Genomic DNA, 26,451 nt, shown 5'->3' on the forward strand with positions numbered 1-26,451 from the left:
CTCTGCCCAACAAGGGAGTGGGAATGGTTCATCTGATTGGCTTTCTTCCCTTGGCCTCTGGAATACCACAGGCTCCTCATTTTCTTCCAGACTCATTTGCTGCTTTCCTGAATCTTCAGTCTCCTTTGCTGAATCTTCTTTCTCTTCAAAGTTTCTAAATGTTGCAGTACTCCAGGAGTCAATCCTCAGTCGTCCTATTTCTCCCAATTCTCCGTCCTGATATGATCTCAGTCAGCACCATGGTTTTAAATGCTACCTAAGGTTTCAAATCCCCCAAACCTATAACTCTAGTTCTGACAATTGTCATGCAATCTAAACAAATATCTAACCACCTGCACTACATGTACATAAAGAAGTGGTAGGTACCTCAAATCTAACATTGTTAAAATAGAACTATTGATTTTTACCCCACCCCCTCCCTAACACTATCTACCCATTTCTCAGGTCTAAAACAGGAGTGATCCTTTCATCTTCTCTTATTCTTATTCCTCTAATCCCACCCATTTTTATTCCTCTAATCCCAACCACCCATTAGCAGTTTTATCATTTATACCTCCAAAATACATCCTGAATCTCACCGTTTTGCAGCATCTCCTCTGCCAACAGCCCAGCCCCAGTCACCATTGCCTCTTGCCTCAGAAATTGCAACCAGGTCCTTAGTGGTCTTCCTTTCTCCACTCCCAACTCCCTGTAGTTAACTCTTCACACTGCAGCATAGATCAGTAGACACATCCCCATTAGAACCTGCCTGTGGCTCCCCATCACACTCAGAACAAAACCTAAGATCCCTTGAATGACCATTGAAGGTCCTAAATCATGCAACCCACCTATCTCTGACATCAAATCCAACACTCTCCCTCTCATTCCCTACATGTCAACTGTGCTTGTCTTTCTGCCACTTGAACACGACAATCTTGCCCCTGTGGTAGATCTTTTGCACTTGCTTCTGCTTGGTGTATTCTCCCCCACAGTTCTTAGTATGACTACCACCTCCCATTACTCAGGTTCAACAGCATCTTCCCTTCAGAGAGGCCTTCCCTGACCACCTTAGCTAAAGTAGCCTCTCCCCTTTTTACTGACACTATCTTCTTTAAAGTGCTTATTGGTACCTGGATTATCTCGTTTATTCACTTGTTTACATGTTTAATCTCTGCCCACTAGAATGTAAGCTTTTTGATGACAAGGCTTCTGTCTATCTTGTTCACTATTGTCCACATTACCTAGCACTAAGTAGGCAATCAAGAAATATGTGTTGATAGACTGCCTTGCTTCAGATAACATGGCTAGAAAGGGTAAGAGCTTGGACTTTATTTAAACACCCTGGCCTCTCCCTGTGTCTACCTCCTGAATTTCAATGACTTCTATCTCTACTTCTTGAGTCATGTACTTCTGCCCCTCATAACTGTTTTGCCCAGGATATCTTGTTCCTCTTTCTTATTGAAATATTTGGCCCTGGAATCCCCTCTGGCAGTCTCTTCCTGTATTTTCTTGCATATACATCCAAGTGAGACTGATTCTTCATTTAATCCTTGATTTTCAATCAAGGTTTTGAGTTATCTTTGCCCATCCAAAGCCTCCATCCTGAGTTAATTCAACATTCAGACTTCTTTTCTCTATAGCAGGGCAGCTTTGTGTACTGGAAAAAAAAAAAAATCCAGTCTAGCATCACTACAAATCTATCACCTCTAGTGCTTCCTGGCAATTCTCCAGTGGCTCCCTGTTTAATGCTCTTTCACATTTAACACAGTAGATGATCCGAACCTCTTTTGACCTTCCAAATCACCTACTTCATCACTCCCTTGATGTTCACTCAAAGCACATAACCTGCCATAAAGACGATGGAAGCTTAGGACTACTTTGTCTCCTGCACACCTTTTAACTCCTCTTTCTCATATTATCAACCCTTGCTTCTCTCCTAGATCCATTCCTGCAGTATTTAGGCATATGAAAATCTATCTGATCTCTTTTAAAAAAACAAAGAGAAAATCCTATTCTCACATATCAGTTGACATCTTACTTTTCCCTTCTTCTTCAGAGCCAAACCTCTAAAACATGTGTCTATATTAGCTATTTTCTTTCTCTCAGCTCCCATTCTCTTGTGCATTCTTCATTCCATTGTCATCCAGTGTTCCATTACTCCATTAAAACTACTTTTACCAAGGACACCAATGGCCTCTTTGTCATTAAATCCAAGGGCCAAGTTTCATTCCATTTCTAAGATCCATTCTTAATATCTCCGCAACACTGAACACTTAATCATCCTTGAAATGGTGCTTTTTTGTTTTAGTTCCATGTAATTGTAATTCCTCATTTTCCTCACACAAGTCCAGCAATTTCTTCTAAATCTCCTTCTAAGTCTCCTCTTCCTCCACTCTTCCAGTGAATTTTGATGTCCACTAGGGTTTTAACCTAATGGACATTACCTTCCCTGACCACCTTAGATAAAGTAGCCTCTCTGCTTCTTATTGACTCTATCTTCTTTTTTGTTTGTTTGCTTTTTGTGTTTTTATTGAGATGAAGTCTCGCTCTGTCACCCAGGCTGGAGTGCAATGGCATGATCTTGGCTCACTGCAACCTCCGCCTCCTGGGTTCAAGCGATTCTGCTTACTCAGGAGGCTTCCTGAGTAGCTGGGATTACAGGCATGTGCCACCACACCCAGCTAATTTTTGTATTTTTAGTAGAGACAGGGTTTCACCATGTTGATCAGGCTGGTCCCGAACTCCTGACCTCATGATCCACCCACCTCAGCCTCCCAAAGTGCTGGGATTACAGGTGTGAGCCACCACACCCAGCCAAGTTTCTCTTCTTTAAAGTGCTTTTTGGTACCTGGATTATGTCATTTTCTTATTTATTTACATGTTTAATCTCTGCCCACTAGAATATAAGTTGCTTGAGGACAAGGTCTCTGTCTATCTTGTTCACTGCTGCCCATTTCTCTTCTTGCTTCAAATCCTCTTCTTTTTCAGAGAAATCTTATTTAGTCACATAACTCTGATCATCACATATGTGCTGCTAACCACCAAAGTCTATATCCCCAGCCTTGATCTCTCTCTTTTGAACATCAGACTTATCTACCCACTTGCTTAGTATACTTTAAATGCCCTAAAAGCACCTAAACTTTAAAATGCCCAAAGCTGAATTCACTATTCTTTTTTTTTCCAAGTTTAACCTATACCCAGCATTCATTCTCTCAGCAAATTGCACATTCAACTACATAGCTGCCCAAATAAAAAACCTAAGAACTATCATATATATATACTATCATATATATAAATATATGTATGTATATATATAAATATATTTTGTGTGTGTGTGTGTGTGTGTGTGTGTGTATACTTTTTTTTTTTTTTTTTTTGAGATGGAATCTAGCTCTGTTGCCCAGGCTGGAGTTCAGTGGCGTGATCTTGGCCTACTGCAACCTCTGCCTGCCGGATTCAAGCTATTCTCCTGCCTCAGCCTCCAGAGTAGCTGGGATTACATGTGTGCACCACCATGCCCAGCTAATTTTTGTATTTTTAGTAGAGATGGGGTTTTGCCATGTTGGCCAGGCTGGTCTTGAACTCCCGACTTCAGGTGACCCACCCGCCTCAACCTCCCAAAGAGCTGGGATGACAGGTGTGAACCACCATGCCTGGCCTATCTGCAATATCTGTAACTTCCTTACCTCCCGCAATTTAATTTGGCATGCTAATTTTACCATCTTCTTTCATTCATCTATGTAGTTCACATTCACTCCATGAGTTTATAGAATCAGCTGCATTGCTGGTCTTCTTCTGGGCTTTCTCTTCCTAAACAAATGACCTCACTATAGCTAGACTGATCTTTCAAAGGTCGAATTTATTCATGACATTCTCATATCTTGAAATTTTTAATAGCTCCAAATGGCCTTTAAAATAAATTTCAAATTCTTCTTCATGATATGTAAGGTCCTAATGCTAAACTACTGTACCTCTCTCCAGCCTAAATTCTTATCACTCTTCCTCCTATGCTGAGTTCTGTAACTATTTACCTTTTACACTATGTACACCAGGCATGTTCTCACTCAGTTTCAGATGTTTGCTCATGTTCTTCTTGTTGCCAAGTTCAATCTTTCTCTACTCTGTGCCCCAGTATTCCTTATGCATTCTTTAGGTTTCTAGTTATATATCACTTCTTCTGGAGGCCTTCTAGAGGCTCTCTCTGTCTCTCTGAATTTGGGTGTGGTGTTCAAATTTCCATAGCACTGAACTTACCCATATTGTGGCTCTCATCATGTGCTTTTTAATTGGCTTTTTAAACAACTTTGTTGAGGTATAATTTACATACCACAAAATTCACCAATTTTAAGCATACAATTTAATCGACATGTGTTTACACTTGTAGAGCAATCTCAACAATCTAATTTGAGAATATTTTTATCAGCCCTCCTTCCTAGTGTGTAAGCAACTTGAGTGCCATGCTTTGTTGATCTTTAAACCCTAAGAGCATAGTACCTGTCACCAAATAAATATTCATAAATATCAACAAATAAAAAATAAATGAAAGGAAAAAAATTAATGTCAAAACCATGACATGCTGCATTTCTCTTTATCAGATATGGCAACCCAATTTTGAAGCTCTTACTTTCATTCACATTTTCTATCCTCTTTCTGACATTTCACCAACTTCCATACATGGCAGTCACTGATGAATTTGCTCTGACACACAAAATAAGACTTTAAAATATTGAAGGAACCAAAAGATCACTGTGCCTTTATGAGTGATTCAAGCATATCTAGAAACTCAGATCTGGCCAAAATGAAGTTATGTTTTCTGCCCCCAAACACTTGAGATTTCCGTTGCTAGTTCACCTACGTGGGTTAAGGTAAAATGTCAGTTTCTTGAGTTCTATTCTTTTTTCCTGTCCTCCTAAAATCTTCAGTCTAAGAGTCAAGAGTCCTGTGTTCAGGCCATAAATACGTCAACAATTTGCCAAGCAGCTTGAAGGAAATCACATCTCCAGGTCTGAGTTTCCTCATAATATCCAATCTCTCCCCACCTGGTTTAGACAGGATAAAGTACGCTAAAAGGCAAAACAAAACACTTTAAAAAGTGAAAAGCACCATGCAAATGTAACAGGTTTTTAACTGGCTACCTAACTCTCTGGTTTATAGTAATCACCTCATTTGTTTAAAGACACTTTTCTGATGACCTAAACTATTAATACTACCTAAAATTAGATATTCAAGCATACAAAATCCTTCATGCATAAAGCTGATACACTTTGCAAAAGGGAAATAATTTCTGTTTTCTCCCAGAGCCTGTTCTTATTTTGCAAACAATTCTAATGAACATGGTTTTATTATTTCCCAAACCATAGCAGATTAGAAATAAAAAATCAAAAGGAGTAGAGGAGCTATTACAGGCAAGCACACTGAGAACAGGAAGGTTGAGAGATGGCAGCAATGGAAAAAACAGAAACACACACAAAAGCGAATATAAGAACTCAGGAAATTGTAGCCAGGGGACATTCAGAGTGGGGACACATAGTTCTTTCCAGCAAACGAATCCTACAGACCAAAAGATCACTGTTCGTGATGATGATTCTGAGTCATCAGGAGACTCTCACACTGGAGAATCAATTCTAAAGAGAGCATATCAAAAAAAAAAACAAAAAAACCAAACCCCCCCCCCCAAAAAAAACAGCTCCTGCTGTTTAAGTCTTAATACAGAAATGAAAACAGATATTACCTTTGCTCTCTAAGTTATTAGTGTTTTTGCTAGCAAAATGACATTGACTTTTCATGGTATACCCAAGACAGGTCACTGAAGCTACTTTATTATATTTCCCAAATCTTTTGAGACAAGGTGATAATATTCTTCATTCTTAGTTGAGAAACAACCCTTTCCTTCCCACTTGTAAAATGTTACAGTCACTTTGGAAAACAGTTTGACAGTTCCTCATAAAATAAACATACACTTCGTTTATAACCAACCACAGAATTATTTAGAAAAGAGATAACTCATAAAATGTATTGGGTATATGTCAGATGATCTAGAGACTCAGTCAGCATAGAACTTCCTACAACTTAATATAGTTTGTAATTGTACATTTATGTTTGTGATTATCAGCTTTAGTTTCACTCCCCTACTAACCAATAAGCTCCAAGGATTATGTCTGTTTTGAATTCACCATTGTATCTCTGAAGCCTAGTGGAGTGCCTGGCATATAGAGACTAATCACTGCATAAGTGCTGTTGGTGCAGGAATTAATGCAATGGGAAGTATCTCACCTACCATATTTGGAAAGCAAGATGATATTCTAGCAAAACAGTCATTGTCTTAATTTCTTTAATATCCAATTAAGATAACTCTGGAAGTTAGTAAAACCCAAAAGGCTGGCACTATATGTATTAGAGATAAGGGAACTATGGTAAAGAAAAATAAAAATGTATACCATATAGTTTCCCTGCTGAGAGAGAGGGACCACAGGTTCATTCCCATGTGCTTTCTACCACTCCATACATGGGAAAGAAATTGATGTGATATGGGCCTGAAGATGTCAAGTACATTTTAAAAATTATCTTCGGGGAAGTTTTATTTATAGATATTCAAATAGACAAGTCAATGCATTACTGAGAAGAGAGAAAATGCAAGATAGGTAAACAATTTCTTCTTGGAATTCTGTCTCTGGGTACGTGATCCACTAGCAAGACTGTTTACAAGACACTTTCAAAGTCCCTGGAGATGGTTTGGGCTTAATTAAAACCTGCTTATTTTGTCCCCAGGATATGAAGTGAGCTATGAAATTAAAAGAATTGACTTTGTCAGGTTTCATGTTTCCTCCCATCTCATATCCAAAAAATTAACTTCTCATCAGACTGACAAATAGACATTGCACCTGGATTATAATCATTATAAATTTGTGCCCTTCTGTAATTACCCTTCTTAATTAGCCTGGGATGTTTGAGGACATAGTCAATAATATTGATAATTCTTCACCTAGTACAGTGACTGTTTCATAGTAGACATCATTTGTTGAGAGAAAAGACGATGGACAAACAGATGGATAATCATAATTATAATCACAATTACAGTAGTAGAAATCATCAATCCCCCTAAGATACTGACGAGTGATATATCGGCCACAGCAGCTGCATCCATTGTAATAGCATTACGTTGCTTACATTGTAACTAGCATTATGAAAATAATATCTAAATATCTATATGCCAAAAAACTCTCAACTCATCCTTCCCATCCCTTATAAAAATTGAGTCAAAATGTATTATACACATAAATGTTAAACTTAAAACTATAAAACTTCTAAGATAAAACATAGGATAAAATCTCTACAATTTTAGATTAGGCAAAGATTTCTTCGACACAACACCTTAACCATGATCTATCAAAGAAAAGGTGAAAACTGGATTTCATTCAAATCTAATCCAAAATTCAAAAGTTCTACTTCACAAAAAAACACTGTTCAGAGAGTGAAAAGATAAACCACAACCTGGGATAAAATATTAGCAAAATACATATCTAACAAAGGACTTGTATCTAGAGCACACAAAGAATTCTCAAAATTTGATACTAAAAAGATGAATAACCCAATAAAAAAAAGGGCAAAAGGTTTGGACGCATACGTCATCAAATATATATCAATGGCAAATAAGCAAGCAAAAAAATGTTCAACAACATTAATCATCAGGAAAATTCAAATTAAAGCTCCAGTGAGATAACACCTCTATGAACGGCCAAAATTTAAAAGACTGACCATACCAAGTGCTAGCAAGAAAGTGGACAAATTATAATTCCCATACATGTTGGAAAGAATTGTAAAATGTTACAGTCACTTTGGAAAACAGTTTGGCAGTTCCTTATAAAATAAACATGCATTTATCATACAACACAGCAATCATACTCCTAGATATTCACTGAGTGACATGGCGACTTATAGTCACCTAAAACCTTTCACATGTTTATGGAAGCTTTATTCATCATGACACCACACTGCAAACAACACAAATATCCTTCAGCTGCTGAATGGATGAACAAACTGTGATATATCTATACCATGGAATACTACTCAGCAATAAAACGAAAAGAAATACTGATATACACACACACAAACACACGTACATAAACACATATACATGTAAAACAATGTGGATAAATTTCACATAGTATACTCAGTGAAAGAAGACAGACTCAAAAGGCCACATAGTATATGGTTCCATTTAAATGACATTCTCAAAAGGGCGAAATTACAAGAATAGAAAATAGATCAGTGGTTTCCAAGTCTGAGAGTAGATGTGGGGTTGATTAGAAGGGCAAAAAAAGTAGTAATTTCTTGGGGTGATGGAACCGTTCTGAATTTTGATTGTGGTGGTGATTATGTGACTGCATGTGTTTGCCAAAAGCTCATTAGAACTATATGCAAAAAAGAGTAAATTTTACTGTATGTAAAATGCTTTAAAAGAACATAGGTTGCATTCTAAGAAAAAAAACACAAAAACATCTAGCCAGAAATCTCTCTACAATTATTTTTTAAATAATAAGAATTATAGCTAACATTTGTTGAGACTTTACTACATGATAGGCATGTAGTAAGGTGCCTTATCTGTGCTAAGACTTTTTGCACTGTATCTCATTTAATTTTCATAACAATCTTTTGAGATAGGAACTATTGTTACTCCCTTTTACAGGTAAGGAAAAGGAAAGTCACAGAAGTTTTCTCTGATCTCAGTCCACAGCCCAGGTCACAGGACTTCAGATGGTACACTCTAATCCATTACACTACATGGCATCCCACTGATACAATGGAAGGAAACTGAACTGGAAGCCAGAGTCCAGTCTCAACCCTGGTCTGCAACTAACACAGTATGAGCATAAACAAGTACCTAACCTGTCTATGCTTTCCTTTCCTTATATTAAAATTCAAAGCACTGGAAACAGATGACTTCTCAGTTTCCACTTAATCCTAGTTTATAAGTCTATGAATAGCTTTTAGTTACTTGCTGCTTAAAAAGATCAACGTTTCTGTCTCATTTCTTTCCATGCCCTCCTGCTGCCCTGCTGGGTCCTGGTGTGTAAAATTCCACCATTAGTTTTTTTTATTCCTAAGGTATGGTAACTTCAGAATAGTACAGTGCATATGACATAACCCTTGGGTTCTAGTTGTTCAGTCTAGAAGATGAGAAAGAGAGATAAGCAACCAACAGTAATGAAGAATGTTGTGTTGCATGTTAAGTGTTTTGCTGTGAAGCAGTGATATTTAGAGTGGTGGACCAGAACATGGGCTCTGGAGATAGAGAGAGCTGGGTTTAAGACCTTTTTCATCCTCAGTTTCTTCGTCTCTAAAACAAGATTGTATCAAGATGTATGAGACTGCTATAAGCCTAAATGAGGTACTACACATAAAGCACATGGAACTCTGGGTAATATAATAATTAGTCTTGTTCATAACTATTTTTATGTTATTAATGAAATAGATAATCTTCTGGGATCAAAAAGGAAAGGAAGAAACAAATGCTCAGAGAAAATCAGTAATTTGCTCAAGGTCAAGTAGCTAATAGAATTAAGAACTCTAGACAGGGCCGGGCACGGTGGCTCATGACTGTAATCCCAGCACTTTGGGAGGCTGAGGCGGGCGGATCACGAGGCCAGGAGCTCAAGACCAGCCTGACCAACATGGTGAAACCACGTCTCTACCAAAAATACAAAAATTTGCCAGGCATGGTGGTGCACACCTGTAATCCTAGCTACTCAGGAGGCTGAGGCAGGAGAATCACTTGAACCTGGGAAGCAGAGGTTGCAGTAAGCCAAGATTACACATTGCAATCCAGCCTGGATGACAGAGTGAGACTCTGTCTCAAAAAATAAAAATAAAAAAATAAAGAAAAAAAAGAATACTAGACAGATCAGTGTGGTACTTGAATGGGAGAGTTGAGTAAATGCTTCCTATCATCCATGCAATTCTATATATTTCTGACCTTGTTGAATAAGCTGTATCCTTCATATTTCTTTGAGATCTCCCTCCCATCAGCATCTGTAACTAGGAGTTGGCAAGAACTATAAAACCCTCCTCTCCTGGGTCATGGGGGAAGGGTTCCTCAAGAAGATTGATCTCTCCATCTTTCTTTAGGATACAGATTGTTCCCACAGGAAATATGACTGCCCAGAAATGATGCTGTATTTGGCACTGTCTCCACTCATGTATTATCTTCTGTTCCTCACAGGAGTCATCATCTCTGGTACCCTCTGGAATTACACTTACATGATTTTTTTCTTTTTACTTGTTCCCTCTCAAAGTAGTTATATAATTAACAATGCTTGAAGTCTCTACATATCACTCCACAGCTGCAGTTCTCAACCATGGTTGATTGTATACTCCAGGGCACACTTGGCAATATTGGGAGACAATTTTAGTTGTCACAGTCAGGGGGAATGGGGTAAGCTTGCTGGCATTCAATAAGTAGAGGCTATGGACGCTGCTAAACATCCTACAGTACAAAGGACAACCTCCAGCAAAGAATTATCCGGCTCCAAATGACAATACTGCCAAGATTAAGAAACCCTGCTCTAGGCTGACAAAAGTGGTTTCACCTCTGCTTGCCCATTTGATGCTTATCACATCCTTAGGATGAAAGCCAGGTCAATACCCACATCTACCCCCAAAGTTCTCCTTATAGTAAGGAGAGAGAGAGATACCCTCGCTGCTAAGCTAAGGAACTGAGACCCAGGGAAGTAGAGTGAATGGTCCAAGGCCACAAAATGAGGTCAAAGTGAAGTCAAGACTTTGAATTTCCTGACTCTCAGTGCTACCTCACTGTCAGCATGTTTTTAAGAAATGTGATACAAAGATATTTCTCCTCTGGCCAGTGAGAGTGTTAGAAAGCCAGAAAACCTTAAAGTCATAAATAAATACATTCTCTTAAAGTCATCATAGAATATTAGCTTGGGAAAGATCCTTAGAGATTATTTAATTCAACTCTATTATTTTACAGATGGGAAAAAAATAGACAACCATGCCATAAAGGAGATGCAGTTGTAGAGCAGCGTATACCAAAATCCCTTTCCCTTCTGTTCACCCATCAAGCAGCCTACTGCCCACTGCAATGGAGAAAGCTTTTTAAACTTTAGGATGGTCTACACAAGTGCATTTATATAAGAAAGATAAAGAGGGAATTATAGGGAAACTAACTCAGGCATTAGACAAGGGAAGGTGGGTTGGTTGCTGAGGGCTTAAGAGAGTTGGAAAGCACAAAGAAGGGACAGCAGCAAAAGCAGGTTAAGTGAAGACTAAAAGAAATAGGAAAAGAGGAAGAGAAAAGAGAAAGAAAGTACATATTCCTTTTGTGTTCTGGAATTCCCATGTGCCTCTTAAGAACTAAGAAAAGACAATCTGTCACACAAACAAAACAGTACTTAAAAAAAAATTTACCATTATTTTCTAACCATAAAGGTAATATATGACTCTTATTTTTAAAATGAATATTATAGAAAAATATGAGCATAAAATTTTTCTCAGTTTCCCACCCTTCTGAGATAACAACTATTAGCAACTTAATCTATGTTTTAATTCTATATTCTATTTTTATATTATAAGCTATTAAATGTTTAACTTTTTTTACAAAAATGTTATCTACACAAAATATATGGTACCTGATTTTTTACTTGAACACATAATGAACATATTTTCACATTGGTACACAAAAAGATATTATTTTTAAGTTGATATAGTATTCTGTTATTTGGATATATCATAATTCACTATTGATAAATATACATTTTTATTCTCGTGTGAGTACTTTCACATAATAATTCCTAGAAGTGTAGTTGCTATGGAATCAAGCAATAGGATATGTACATTTAAATTTTTTAATAGTCAAATTGCCTAAATAACAACTATTAATTTTAACTTTTCCCAAAACGACAGTTTATATCAGTGGCCACCTCCTCCTTGAAGCAGCCCCTGATTCTGCCAGCTGAAAATTAGCCCTCATCCTCAGAACCTATCTACCTTTTATCTATGTGCTTCTTTCAGTCTTCTCTCTCCTCAGTGGCAGCCCCATATCTGTGTCAACTTATATTATTGTCCTGGTGTCAGCACCTGTAACAAGAAAATTGGATGAGAAGAAAATGAGTGTAAAGTGAAGAACCCAGGGTTTCATTAACGACTTTCAGCGCCTCCCTGTTTCTGCTGATCTCACCTGAATAGGTTCTACCAAACATGCATCTTAGCCAGATGTGCCAACCAGTGAAAAATGAATTAAGAAGGACAGCTAATTAGAAGATCAAACAACCCATAGAACTGAGTAACTCAGACCTTGTGGAGATGTTTCACTGCTCTGCTCCAAATGGCCTAAATGAATCAGGGGCCTTCTAGGGATGGTCCTATACACTTTATCCTGAAAATCAAAGGAGAGTGTCAGTTTTCTCTCTTAAGATGAAAACTCTGAAATGAAACCATAGAAAAGAGTCAGGACTGGAATAAGAGATCATCTGTCTTCAAGTGCGTACCCTGGACAGAAATGTCCAGTCTTCCTGAAAGCCTATTCCCTGGAACCCCAGGCCCACGATACACTTTAGAAAATAAAAGACTGGTTCAAATAGGTTGGCAAACACCACACGCTTTATTTCCTCTTAGCTATTCACAAAGCACATTTGCAACCTAGAATCTGTGCAGAGGCTTTAAGAAACCTTCTGCTGCTAAGAAACCTGTTTGATATATTGATATTCCAAGTTACTCACTTTGGAAAATATGACCAGGGCCAAATCTCACTTCCAGTCTTCCTGTCCTACCTCTTGGGTCTCTGCTCAAGAGATGAGTGCTGTTTGGGAATCACGGAAAGCCACTTTAAGGATTGTAAAGCAATATACTAATATTCAGGACTGTTCTTATCAGTAACAGTCAGATATTAAATAAATACTCAAGAACTACATACCTAGCACCTACTAGAGGTCCAGTAATAGGAATACAATAGTCAGTCAGTAGCAAGTCTCCTGTTCTCTGGTCTAGTCCTGGGAGTGGTCCAGTCTTCATTCATGCAATCTCTACTCCCAGCCCCACAACCCCCCAAACACCCTCAATGGTTCTGGGACCTTGGAGGAGGCACTTTGCTGGGTAAAGAGAAGTGTTCTTGTTTCTAAAAAAAAAAAAAAAACCAAAAAGTCACCAGGAAGTGGGCTCTCCTGTGCTATCTGAGTTGGGATTTGAGGGCAAATCTAATAGAAAGATAAGGTTACCTCTGTTCACATTTCCATGTAAACAAAACACAGAAGCTATGAACGCTCTGCCAGATTCTTCTTCTCTGTGAAATTATATGAAAACGCAAACCTTGAGAGCTCAGTTATTTCAGTTGTCTTGTTGTTAAAACAACCAGAACCATACGAAATGTTTTGAGATTTGTCCTGGAGGCTTGGTAAATGTGTGGAGGTTGAACCCATCATGTCTCTGAATGTTATAGTACAAAGCTAAGAGTCTCAAGATGAACTATTAATGACATATGTACAAAAAAGAAAGGGTTCTCGTATGTTATCAATGGGAGGGTAAGTATTAGTATAGTATTAGTACAACCTTTGTGTAGTGTAATTTGCAATATCTATCACATATTAAATGCACATACCATTTGACTCAGAAGTTTACTTACTAACTCATCCAACAAACATTTATTGAGCACTGTTGGAGGCGCTGAAAATAGCCCCCTAACAAAACCAACAAAGCCTCACCCATAGTACTTACATTCTATTGGGGAAAAGGTCTGCAATAAACAGATAAACAAGAGAATACATAATATTTCAGGTGATGCTAAGTCACATGCAGAAAAACAAATCAGGTTAAAGGGAAGGAAGAATTCCAAAGTGGGATGAGGGTATGCAGGGAAGGCCCCTCTGATCAAGTAAAAACTGAGCAAATGCCTGAAGGAAATGAGGACATGAGCTATATGTATACCTGGGGAAAGAGTATGCCAGTCATGGGGATGGTATGTATTTTGAGATCATAGAGTACTTGCATTTTAAGGAAGATAAATGAGGTCAACATAGCCAGAGCAAAGTAAGCAAAGCAGGAGCTCAAAGAGCTGCAGGATCCAGAGCAGGCAGGAATCACAGGTCAGATTATATAGAACCCTCCAGGCCAGAGTACAAACCTTTATTTTCACTCTGTGGAAAATGGGACGCCTTTGGGAAGGTCTAAGCCTAGAAATTAGTTCTTAGAGAACCAGTGTGAGCTCTTGTATGGAACAGACTGTAAGGAAGCAATACAGGAGAGAGACTAGGAGGCAACTCAATAATCCAAGGAAGATAGGAGGGTGGTTGGACCAGAGTGGTAGCCATGGAGTGGGGATAAGTAATCATAGGACAAGATTTGCTGAAAGTTTGGGTGTGTGTGAGAGAAACAGAGGCAGTAGGGATGACCACAAGGTTTTTGGCCTGAGCCACTGGAAGGGCAGAATGCTATTTACTAAAATAGGGAGAGCTTCAAAGAAACAGGTTTTAAGGGATGGATACAGGCAAATTAGGAGTTCAGTTTTAGATATGTTGACCTTGAAAGCATGTTAGATGTCCAAATGGAGATACTACATGAGAAAAATGAATACACAGATCTGGATTCAGGGCAGAAATCAGAGTGAGAACGCATATTTGGGAGTTGTCATTGTATGGTATTTAAAACCACACAGCAGAGAAAGATCACCTAGGAAGTGGGTCTAGACAGAATAGAAAAGAGGGCCATATTCTAGGAATTTATCTTATCCATATATTCATGAACATATGAAAAGTGACAGGTGTATGAGCACATGCATAAAAGTGTTATTGTGCCAAAGATTGAAAGCAACAAAAACTCATTGATAAAGAACCTGAAAAGTCAATTATAGTACAATCTTACATTGGAATTGTAAGGTTATTCAGTAGTCTTTAGAAAATGGAGGTGACTTTCTGCTAACATCATACTTAAAGGTGACAAATGGAATTCTTCCCCCACAAAGCTCAGGAATAAGGCATGGATATCCACTCTCACTCAGTATAGTGCTAGAGGTTCTAGCTATTGCAATAAGGCAAGAAAAAGAAACAAAAGGCATATTAAATAGAAAAGAAGAAATAAAATTTTGTCTATTTATAAATGACACAGTTATCTATATAAAAACTCCAGAGTATCCATTAAAAATAACTCCTATAACTGTTCAGCACTAAGTGGGTTCAGGAAGCTTCAGGAAACAAGACCAAAAAACAAAAGTTAATTTCATTTCTATATACTACAATGAATTTGTGGAAAATGAAATTTAAAATAGTACCATTTACAACTGCTCCAAAAAAAAAAAAGATATAAACTCAACAAAACTTGCACAGAGCACTTGTATGCTAAAAATTGCACAATGCTTATTAATTAAAGACCTAAATAGAGAGCATATGCTGCTCATAATAAATATTCAACATGGTAAAGATGTTGCTTCTCCCCAAACTGACCCATAAATTTAATGCAATGACTATTGAAACTTCAGCAAGGATTTTATAGACATAGACAAGGTTATTCTGAAATTCAAGTGGAAAGACACAGTCCCTAGAATAGCTAAAGCAATCTTGGCAAAGAAGAATAAAGTGAAAGGAGTAAGTCTACCTGATTTTAAGACTTATTATATATTATAGTAGTCAAGAGAGTGTGGTACTAGTGGATGGATAGACGCATAGTTCAGTGAAACAGAAAAGAAAACCCAGAAATAGAACCATACAAATATACACAATTGACTTTTCATAAAGGTGCAAAAGTAATTCAATGGAGGAAGCATGGCTTCTTCAACAAGTGGTGCTAGAATAATTGAAGATCAATAGACAAAAATAAATAAATAAACCTAAATCACGTATTACATACAAAAATTAACTTGAAATAGGTCATGGACCTCAACATAACATGTAAAACTATGAAGCTTTTGGGAAAATGCATGGGGAAAAATATTCTGGATCCTGAACTAGGAAAAAAATTCTTAGACTTGACTTCAAAAGCATGATTCATTAAAGGAAAAATTGATAAATTGGATCTCATCAAAATTAAAAACTCTCACTCTATGAAAGCCCATGGGAAAAAGATGAAAAGACAACCTACAGACTGGGAGAAAATATTTGCAAGCCACGAATCCAATAAAGGACTAGTATCTAAAATATATCAGAACCTCTCAAAATTCAATAGTAAAAAAAATCCAATTAGAAAACGGATAAAATACATGAGCAGACATTTCAAATAAGAGGATATGCAGATGACAAAGGCACATAAAAAGTTGCTCATTAGCCATCAGAGAAACGCGAATTAGAACCATAATGGAATATCATTATACACCAATCAGAATGGCTAAAATAAAAAATAGTAATGCCACTAACTGCCAGCATAAATGCAGAGAGACTAGATCACTCATACATTGCTGGTGGGAATATAACATGGTATAGCCACTGTAAAAAATAGAGCTTGGCAGTTTTTTATAAAACTAAATGCAATTATCATACAAACCAGCAGTCACACACTTGGGCATTTATCACAGAAAATTAAATACTCATGTTCACAAATACTCTGTGTACAAATACTCATCACAGCTTTATTCATAATAATAAAAAACTGGAAACAGTCCAGATGTCCTTCAACAGATAAATGGTGAGATAAACTGTGGTACAGTCATAAATACAGTTATGCATCACTTAACGATGGGTATCTATTCTGAGAAATGCATTGTTGGGTGATTTTGTTTTTGTCCAAACATCAGAGTGTACCTACACAAACCTAGATGGGCTAGCCTACTACAATCTAGTCCCTATGGTTTAGCCTATTGTTTCTAGGCTACAAATCTATACAGCATGTTACTGTACTGAATACTGCAGGCAACTGCAACACAGTGGTAAATATTTGTGTAATTAAACATAACTAAAGAGAGAAAAAGCACAGTTAAAATGCACAAATATAATCTTATGGGACTACCATTGTATATGTGGTCCATTGCTGAACAAAATGTTATGTGGTGGATGACCGTGCATATTCAGCAATAAAAATGAAACAATCTGAATGAGTCTCCAGGGATTTACATTCAGTGAGAAAAAAAAAAAAAAAAACAGTTCCAAAAGGTAACATATTATAGGATTCTATTCATATAACATTTTTTAATAACAGTTTAGGAATGAATAACTGATTAGTGGTTGACAGGGATTGGGACAGAGAAGAGGTGAAAGGAAGTGGGTGTGACTATAAAAGGGCAACACAACAGATCCTCATTCAGGGTCTTGAATGTGGTAGTAAAGACACAAATCTGCACATAATGAAATTGCATATAACTGAACACGCATACACACAACAAAATGTACATATACTCATGCACATATCAAATACAGGTAAAGCTGGGGAAATCTGAATAAGATTGGTAGACTGTATGTCAGTAACCTGGTTGTGATTTTGTACTATAGTTTTGCAAAATGCTACCATTAAGATAAACTAGATAAATGGTACATGAGATCTCTCCATATTATTTCTTACAACTACATGTGAATCTGCAATTACCTCATTGCAAATTTTTAATTAAAATATGATTGCTTAAATAAACTATAAAATACCCCCAAAATCTTTTTAGACTGATAAGGAAGATAATAGATACTTATCCATAATACATTAAGTAAAAACATGAGGATATATAAGAGAAACTTACCATTATAAGGAAAAGGGAATATATAGACCAGCTCTGGCTAGGACCATCAAAGAACTGGTAACAATTTCTCAGTTGTCTCTGGGGAGGGAACCAGGGAAGAGAGAGGGGAGGGAGAACACATTTCACAGAAGTGTAATCTTTGGATATTTTTAATTTGGGGTCATGAGCAGATATTACCTCCCAAAGAAATAAATACATTTTAAATAAAAATATGTTGTTCCTAAATGAAAATCAGTCAGGCTGAACAATGAAACATATGCATGCACACATACAGAAAACCAATCAGCCAACATGTATTTTTTTAACTGTCCTCTAAGAGATTTGCATGGATACAGGATATGAAAGACTTACAATAATGTGAAAGAGGCAATATCAATATCAAGTCAGGGAGAAATGTTGTACAAAGGGAGAAATAACCCAAACCCTATATGGCTGCTATTCCAATCACCAACAGAGTGTGAGCCAAGCAGCAAGGGCTATGAATAGAGTTGGGGGAGATCTTAAAGAGTTGAGGTGGAAGGTTTCCCTTAACAGGTGGAATGACTTTGACCTTGAAGTTCAGAAAGAATTTGAACAAGAGGGGACCAATTTAAAGATAGCTGGATGAACTAATAACAGAACTGATAATTGATATTTTCATAATGTTCTAGAAAGTGTCAAGTATGTTCAAATTATTAGAGGGCTAATAAAAGCCCCCTGAAATGACCATCAAAATTTGCAGATGTGCAAACTGAAGAAGAGAGGAACTCAATGATGTTCCTAATGTCTCAGATCTCTTAAGTGAAAGAATAGAAGGTAGGGGTCCTGCCAGCTAGATTCACTCATTCTACCCCATCTCCAAAAACAGAACTACAGGTGGCCAATATAGTAAAGATGCATCAAGCTTTATGTCTAGTCTTGTCAAAAGCAGCTCTACTACCAGAGAAGAAAATGTTCACCTGGAAAACTGAAAATAGCCAAATCTTTTGTTTGGTTCTAGATGCGTCAATAAGGAAGAAGGATTTAAAAACAGCTGCTACTGAGTCTTTACCATGTGCCAACCATTGTGCTGAATGCTTTTCATAAATTTGCTTATTTTACCCTCACAATAATCATTTGATGTCAATATATTTAACCCTGATTTTGCAGAAAAGAACCCTGGAGAATAAATAGCATGACCCAGGTCACAAAGCCACAACATGACCAAGTTAAGATGTAACCCAGACTGGTCTGTTTCAACACCCAATGCTATTTCCACATCATTGGGTGTCATGTTTTGCAGAGACTCCCAAAACATCACTCTGAATTTTCTAAATGCAATGGTATATTTTCAAAACAAACAAATAAATGTCTGGCCTGGAGTTTTAAGAATACTTATTTAAAATAGTAGTTATGTCATGTATTTATTTACTATTTTCTATTTTGTCTTTCAATCTTTATAACCATTTAGTAAATGAAGAAAACAAGGCTAATGTGTTCTTCTGCTCATTAATTAGAATCTGCTTTGTCCCCTTACAACTGCCGATATATAAACATCAGAGCTAGGAGGAGGATCCTAAGATATAGACTATCTCATCTAACCTGGTCATTGTATGAATGAGAAAACAGATACCAAGAGAAGTAGAAGGACTTCTTCAGTTTTCCACAGTTGATTAGTGAAACACATGGGACCAGCACTCATGTCCCCCAAGAAGCAATCTTCTATTGCTTCTTATTAGCAGTAATTCTCAGCCCTGTGAAGAGAATTACTGCTAGCAAGAAGCAATAGAAAATCAAATCAAACCCTGAAACATAAGGTCTCCACCAGGCTGGTCTGTTAAGGGAGCAAAAAAAGGAGAGGATGGAGGAAGAACTATTTAAGCAGGAACCTCAACAACAATTGGGCTTTACATATCACCACAGACAAAAATCAATCTCCATTCACCACCTCAAACTAAATCAGATACCTCAAAGGGACACACATAAACACACATACCACCATCTATGAAAACAAACCCCAAAAAAATCAATTCCATGTTACGCATTTGGACCTTGGGAAATATATTACCCCGCTGCAATGGTGATTTTGATTTGGTTAAAAATAAGACTTTTAAAAGTGGGTATTTGCCAGACTGAGACACAAAATTATATAATCTTATAGCTAGCAGGGAGTACAGACCTCATTTAACCCAGTTCTTCATTTTGCAAATAAAGAAACTAGGACTCAGAACAGAACAAGCATTCCCATGTTGATCATTTTCTATTGAGATCAGGAGTAAAAGTCAGGCCAGCTAATTTTTGGTCGATAAGAGCACAGACGTTGGAAGCAAACGAGCCTGTGTCCCAATCCTGCCTCTATCACTGCTACCTGCATGACTGTAGCAGACACATTTGTTGACTAACTTAAACCTATTGTTAATCCCTACATCCCTTTCCTGCCTCTCTATGGAACCAGAGAAAGCCGAATACAACTGAGCCTTAATTACCCTGCACAGAGCCACTTAGACATAGACATAGATTTTTTTCAATAAAAGTTATACCAGTGTGCCTGTTCCTCCTGCCTCCTCTTCAGCCTCCTCCACCTCTTCCACCTTTGCCACCCCAAGAGAGATCAACCCTTCTGTTTCTCCTCCTCCTCAGCCTACTCAACATGAAGATGATGAGGATGAAGACTTTTATGATTACTTACTTTCACCTAATGAACAGAAAATATATTTTCTCTGATTTTCTTAAGAACATTTTATTTTCTACCTTTATTGTAAAAATACAGTATATAATATATGTAACACACCAAGTATATGTTAGTCATCCACAAGGCTTTCAGTCAACAGTAGGCTGTTAGTAGTTAAGTTTTGGGGGAGTAAAAAATTTATATGTGGAAGTTTTACTGTGCAAAGGGTTGGCTCCTAACCCCCATGTTGTTCAAGGGTCTGCTGTACTCATTTCTCCCAGCCTCCCTTGCAGCTAGGGGTAATCATGTCACACAAGTCTGGCCTATGAGATCTAAATGGAAATCAGCCTGAGTTTTCTGGAAAGACTTTCACTTTTTGTAATAATAGAGATACATGTAATTAGCGCTATCTCGATCCTCTTGCTTCTTCCCTGAACACAAACTTGCTGCCTGAAGCAAACACTTCAGGTCATAACCATCTTGTAAGCATGAGTATACAAGCACAAATTCAAAAGCCAACAGACTGAGGATGGCAGAGGGAAGCACAGCAGAATGATAAAACTTGGGTCCTTAACGGCATCATTGAAGTGGAATCCTCATCTACAGTACCACCAGTATACTTGTTGCAGAAAAAAAAAACAAAAAAAAAACCCAACTATTTGTTTAAACCAACATTTGTTGGTTTTCTATTAATTGCAGCCAAAAATAAACTGATATAGTTACCTTAGACAAATTAGTGCCTCTAACCCTCAGTTGTCATACCTATAAAATGAAGAACAATCATACATACATCAACAGCCTACTGTCCCTTCATGAATTCAGTTTGTATTAACTGAGCACCTATTATGTGGTAGATACTGTTCTAGGAGTTGGGGATATTGTGTTTTAAAAAAAAAAAAGGTTCCCATGATAGTGAAGCAGACTTTCTAATCTTGGAAGACAAACAATAAACAAATAGACAAAAAAAGTGTCATGTATTGTGAAGACTAAGGAAAAAAATGCATGTGAAGGGCTGGGCGCAGTGCTTGTCACAGAGTGAAGGTCAAAATAGCAACTGCTACTATTATCACTCTTGTTAGCATTTAGCAAATGCCATTTAAATTCTTATATTTTCCCCAAACCCATATACATATGATTTATTAGAAATATGGGGATCTCAAGTCATCTTAAGATGTCAGGAGGAATCCTTGCACTCTGACCTGCTTTTTAAGTTTTTCCTCTAAAGTTGAGAACATTCTCTTTTAGACTGTGGAGCTCCAAGGTTCACATACCTTTAGATTTTTCCAGTTCACCAGGACTTTTTCTGATTGATCAAACCAGAGAGACTAAAGTGGCTGGAACGGAAGAAGGAAGTTGGACAGGAATGGGAATTTGCTACAGGTAGCTGCCCTGTCTTCAGCTAAGGACCTAACAGGACTTTGTCTGGAGCAGTTAACCCATGTTAGTGGCCACTTCTCTCTAGAAATTGCCAGGAGGCACCTGAGATTAGACAATAGAGTCCAAAATGCCTTTGTTTTTTCAGATGTCATTTCACTAAGAAACTAATTTCATGGGTGGAAATTACAGAGCAATAGAATAGAGGGTTGGGCTTTGAAATGTCTTGGAAATAGTATTGGATTAGTCCAGGCTCTGGTCTTGAGTTCTGAATCCAACTATTATTTTCTGTGTGACCCCCAAACAATCTCCTCCCTACTCTGGACCCTAGTTTCTTCATCAATACAAGGATGGAGCTGGTCTAGGCCATGCCTAGGGGTCCTTTTATCTCTGACATCCTGTAATTCTCTTTTTTTCAAATCATCTTTTGTGGTGAGATTGCCTCCTCCCAGCAGCTGGAACAGGGGTGCCTCTCTCAGCATATTTGCTAATGCCCAGCCGCCAGAGGAAAAAATTGCTGACTGACGCTCTGGCTGCCTCTGTGTTGTTAAACACCTACTTACAGCTCTAATCGGCTGGTTTTCATGCCCAGGAGATGGGGATTGATTGCTGACATTGACCTGGCAAGGAGACGATCCTGCAATCACCAGCCAAAGCAACTTAGGCATGCAGGCTGGGAATCTGGCAAATGATACTGTAGAGGGGAAACGATGGGGAGAAGAGAGAGAGCATGGGAACAAGAATGGGAGGTGGTTATATGCAGTGGTTAAGAACATTGCTTGTGAAGTCAGGCAGATCTGCGTATCATTTCTTTCCTTGTCATTTTCCAGCTGTGTAAAGTTGGGCATGTTACCTTTACGCAGCAGTTGACTCTACCACCCTGTCTCGGTGAATGAATCCTGGTTGGTCCAAATGCAATGTTAATCTTTTCTGTTTACCAGTGATTGCTTGAGAATGAACATGTGACCCAATCCTGGCCATTGAGACCTGAGAAGAGTATTTCTAGGTTAACTGCCTGGAAAGTTTTCTGTGATTGGTAAATAAGGCTACCACAAGCCTCTTGGTCATTAGGATCATCATGCTAATTTAAAGCATCCTGTGACTGTAAAGGAAAACCCTACTGATAGCATGGCAGAACAAAAGGATAGAAGGAAATGACATCTGTGATGATGTCATTAAGCTGCCAAATTCTTCAACCCTGAAGCTGCCCAGATCGCTTGCTGTTGCTTGATGAAAAAAATCAATCCCTAGTACTTAAACTACGTTTAGTGGGTTTTCTGTTAATTGTAGCCAAAAGCCTTCTGAGAGTAGCAGTCATAATAATTGTTGTTATAATTGCTAGAATTCCACTATCCAGAATAGTGTAAAAATAAAAAATAGTTAGTTAGTTAGAAGAACTGAGCTCAAATCCTAGTAACTCCCTTTAACACACTGTACTTCAGTCTCCTGACAACTAAAATACAGATCTACCTCTGAAAATGCCTTGAAAAGTCATATAAAGACCTACATAATCTTAGAGAAATATTATTACTACCCACTCTGCAATTGGTAGTCTCTAGGGAAAGTACTGGTAGTTGAGAGTCAGCAGATCAGTTTCTCATTCTGGTCCTGACATTAATTTCCTTTGCAACATTGGACAAGTCCCTTGCCTTCTCTGGGCCTTAGTTTATCTATCTGTAAAATTGAGGTCCTGGACCGGCTTAAATCTAAGATCAGTCTTCGAAGTGATATTCTATGAATCAAAATGATATCATCGTTTCTTTCATAAACAGCCTCCCAAATAATTATTGTTGGCAGAGGTCACAGCAAACTTAGGAAAAAGCCACTGTAAATATCCTCTGAGTGCTGTGTGTTGTATTTCCTCCTGGTGCACTATCGTTAGCTCTCATGCACAGACAGTCCTACTGTGTGCAAGATCCCACTTGACTCTCCTCTCAGCATTAGGTTAACAGTACCCTATCCTCGTGTCCCACTGTCCTGGGCAATTTCCCCAGCATCTCAACCAACAAAGGAAACACTGCCTGCAAGATCCTAATTTTCTTCATGAAGAACATTTACTTAGGATACAAAGATACCGAAAGCAAGAATTCTCAAAATGAAATTATTTTGGCTTGATGCAGGGATTGTTTAAGAAAACAGACTAAAATTCCCATCCAAACCAACTCAGAAGTGTTTCCAAAATACTCACTGGAGTCCAAAATATGACTCCAGTCATAATACCAGATGGGATGGAAGTAGATGCTATTTTATCCACTTTCCAAGTAGACAAAGTAAATTTGCCTTGCGCCATTGCATGTAGACTGACAGAGAACCTGCTCATGTGTATACCGTATGGTCCTTTTAAAAGCCCTGTTATATGATCCTCCCAATAGCACTCAGAGGAAACAACACAAAGCAGGTGGCATGTGGCACATGGGATAATATCTAGGCTTTGGAAAGAATGACACCTGGAGCCAAAATCTTGCTCTGCCCTCTTCATTCTTTTTCTTTCTTTCCCCATGTGTGTACTGCACACCTTTTATGTGCTAGGGACCGTTACAGGCTTAAACATCACTCTCCAGCACACATATATAGTCCCTTCCCAATCAGTCCCAGAACCTAAAATGTGTGTGCAGTTGGTGGAGCAAACCTATCCCTAGGCCAAAGGGATGAATTGTGCTGGTCTAAGACAGTCATCGTATCCCTCCCATTCTTTGATTATTATGGGTCTACTAGAAAGCATGTGTTCCAGGTGGAGTCTTAAAGATTATACAAACATGAGATTATTCACTAGAAGCATCCAGGGCTCAAGTTTATTATAGCCAAAGGATACACAGTAGAACCCACAAGGGGAAAAGACACAAGGTGGAATCTAGAGAAATCCATGCACAGGCTTCATTATGCTGTCACCACCTGGTGAGGGGACACATCATTGTTCCCTATTCCAGCAGCAAAAAAATAAATAAAACTAAAAATGCAGTACCATATGTGCAATGTTTCTGCCTAGGGAAGCCCATTTGAAACTCAGAATCCAAGGTTCTTATTGGGAAGTGGTCATATTAGTGCCCTGTACCTAGCACATATCAAAATTCTAGATTCTCAAAAGGAAAGCAGTGTTCAGCATAAATCATCTTATTTATATAGTTTAGGAGCCAGAAACCACCCTCATTTGTTGGGAATGGGTCAAACACCAAGTTTTCGGATGCCAGCCAAGGGCCAATCTTACGTGCAGGTTCTTCTAAAGGTAATAGCCTTTTACCAGCTATGCTAACTCTTTTCCATAATGTGACTCAGTCCTGATCAATGAGATATAAATAAAAATCTGTTGGAGACTTTCTTTCTGGAAAAATAACATATCCATGAGGGGAAAAAATGTTTTTTTCTCTGTCCTTTTATTTCCTGCTTATTGGGATGATGAATAAAAATATAATACCTGGAGCCAAAGCATCAATCTTGCAACAATGAGGGGACAAGCATGAGGATGAAAATACAACACACTGAGTATGGCCAAAAAGGAAGGGAGAGTGTCTGGGTCCTTAAACTAATACCAACAGCCAGTCATCTTCACATTTTATGTCTCATGAGGGAAACAAGCAGCATAGGTTTAGGACACTGCTAGTAAAATCTATTACTTGCAGCTATATTCACTCCTAAATGATAGAACAATCCAGAAATACAGCAATGGTTCTTTTCTTATGAAGCTTCCAGTCTAGTAGGGAGACAGATGATCGTATAATTACACTGAGTGTATCGTGGCCAACTGAGACAAGTGCTCTGAAGAAAAGGAATTAAGTCCTATAGGAGCATGCAAAAAGGAGCCTGATCTAAACTGGTTAAATGGATAATTTCATTAAAGTTATCTATTTCCACACAATCAATTGCCCCATAACTTAATAGCTTAAAACAACCATTTTATTTTGATTACAATTTTGTGAGTCAGAAATTCTGGAAAGTCTCAGCTGGGAATTCTCTCTTGGGTTCTCTAATGGTGTGAGGCCGCAGTTACCTGAAGGTTTGACTGAACTGAGTGTTTAAAATGGCTTACCCACCATAACAGTGTGGATGCTGGCTGTCAGTCAAGAGGTTGGCTGGCTGCGAACCAGAAAACCTACAAAAAGCACCTCCAGCATGGGGTCTTAGGAAAGCTGGCATTCCTGTGAGGCAGCTCAGGTCTCCGAGCACAACTCTTCTGATGAACAAGGTAGAAACTGAACAGCATCTTGTAATCCAGCCTCAAAAGTTATGTAGCCTCGCTTTCACCACATCCTTGGTCAAAGCAGTCATAAACCTGTCTAGATTGAAGAGCAGGAATACAGACCCTTCCTCTCAATAGAAAGAGTGGCAGAGAATTATAGGCCTATTTTAAAACCTCTGTAAGTTTCCCTTAGGTGATGACAGTTGAAAAAATATCTGGAGAATAAGGGATTAACCAAGCAGAGGAGAGAGGGGAACATTGCATCTACAGAGAAGAGCTACTTCCAGGAAAGACCCAGTAATGGACAAAGCACAGCTTATTGGAGAATAAAGAGAAGGCCAGTTTGGTGGGTGCAGAAAGTGAAGTGTGAGGGATGGGTTGGGAGGGCATTGGCTGGAAGGGCATCCATGCTGGGCCTTATAGGCTGTGGTAAATATTTGACTCTGTATCCTAAGAGTCAGTATTTAATAGCTGAGTGACCATGAATAGGTCACTTGACCTGAATGTTACTTTTTTTTAATCTCTTAAATAAGGGTAGGTAATGATCATACCTAACTTATAAATCTGTCATAAGGTTTAATGAGGTAACATCCATGTAGACATAGATATGTCTACCCAGTATATGTCTCCCCTCCC

At 38.1% G+C, this 26,451-nt stretch overlaps 1 protein-coding gene across 5 annotated transcripts in view; it reads right to left on the reverse strand.

Annotated features, from left to right (window-relative positions):
- LOC105466835 (platelet-derived growth factor receptor-like protein) overlaps positions 1 to 26,451 on the reverse strand; it is a 359,309-nt gene that overhangs the window by 116,111 nt on the left and 216,747 nt on the right. For 3 of the 5 annotated variants that reach the window (XM_071098185.1, XM_071098184.1, XM_071098186.1), the window contains exons 3-4: positions 12,289 to 12,370; positions 11,983 to 12,072 (exon numbers count right to left, since the gene is read on the reverse strand). The exons of 1 other annotated variant lie outside the window; for it this stretch is intronic. In XM_071098185.1, coding sequence (XP_070954286.1) covers positions 12,047 to 12,072; positions 12,289 to 12,370 — 108 coding nt within the window. In that variant the 3' untranslated portion in view covers positions 11,983 to 12,046. The remainder of the gene's footprint in view (positions 1 to 11,982; positions 12,073 to 12,288; positions 12,371 to 26,451) is intronic. One more of the 5 variants, XR_011624564.1, reaches the window with a different exon arrangement.

Source organism: Macaca nemestrina, chromosome 6 (assembly GCF_043159975.1).
Source record: "Macaca nemestrina isolate mMacNem1 chromosome 6, mMacNem.hap1, whole genome shotgun sequence".
In the NCBI taxonomy this organism is placed as follows: domain Eukaryota; kingdom Metazoa; phylum Chordata; class Mammalia; order Primates; family Cercopithecidae; genus Macaca; species Macaca nemestrina.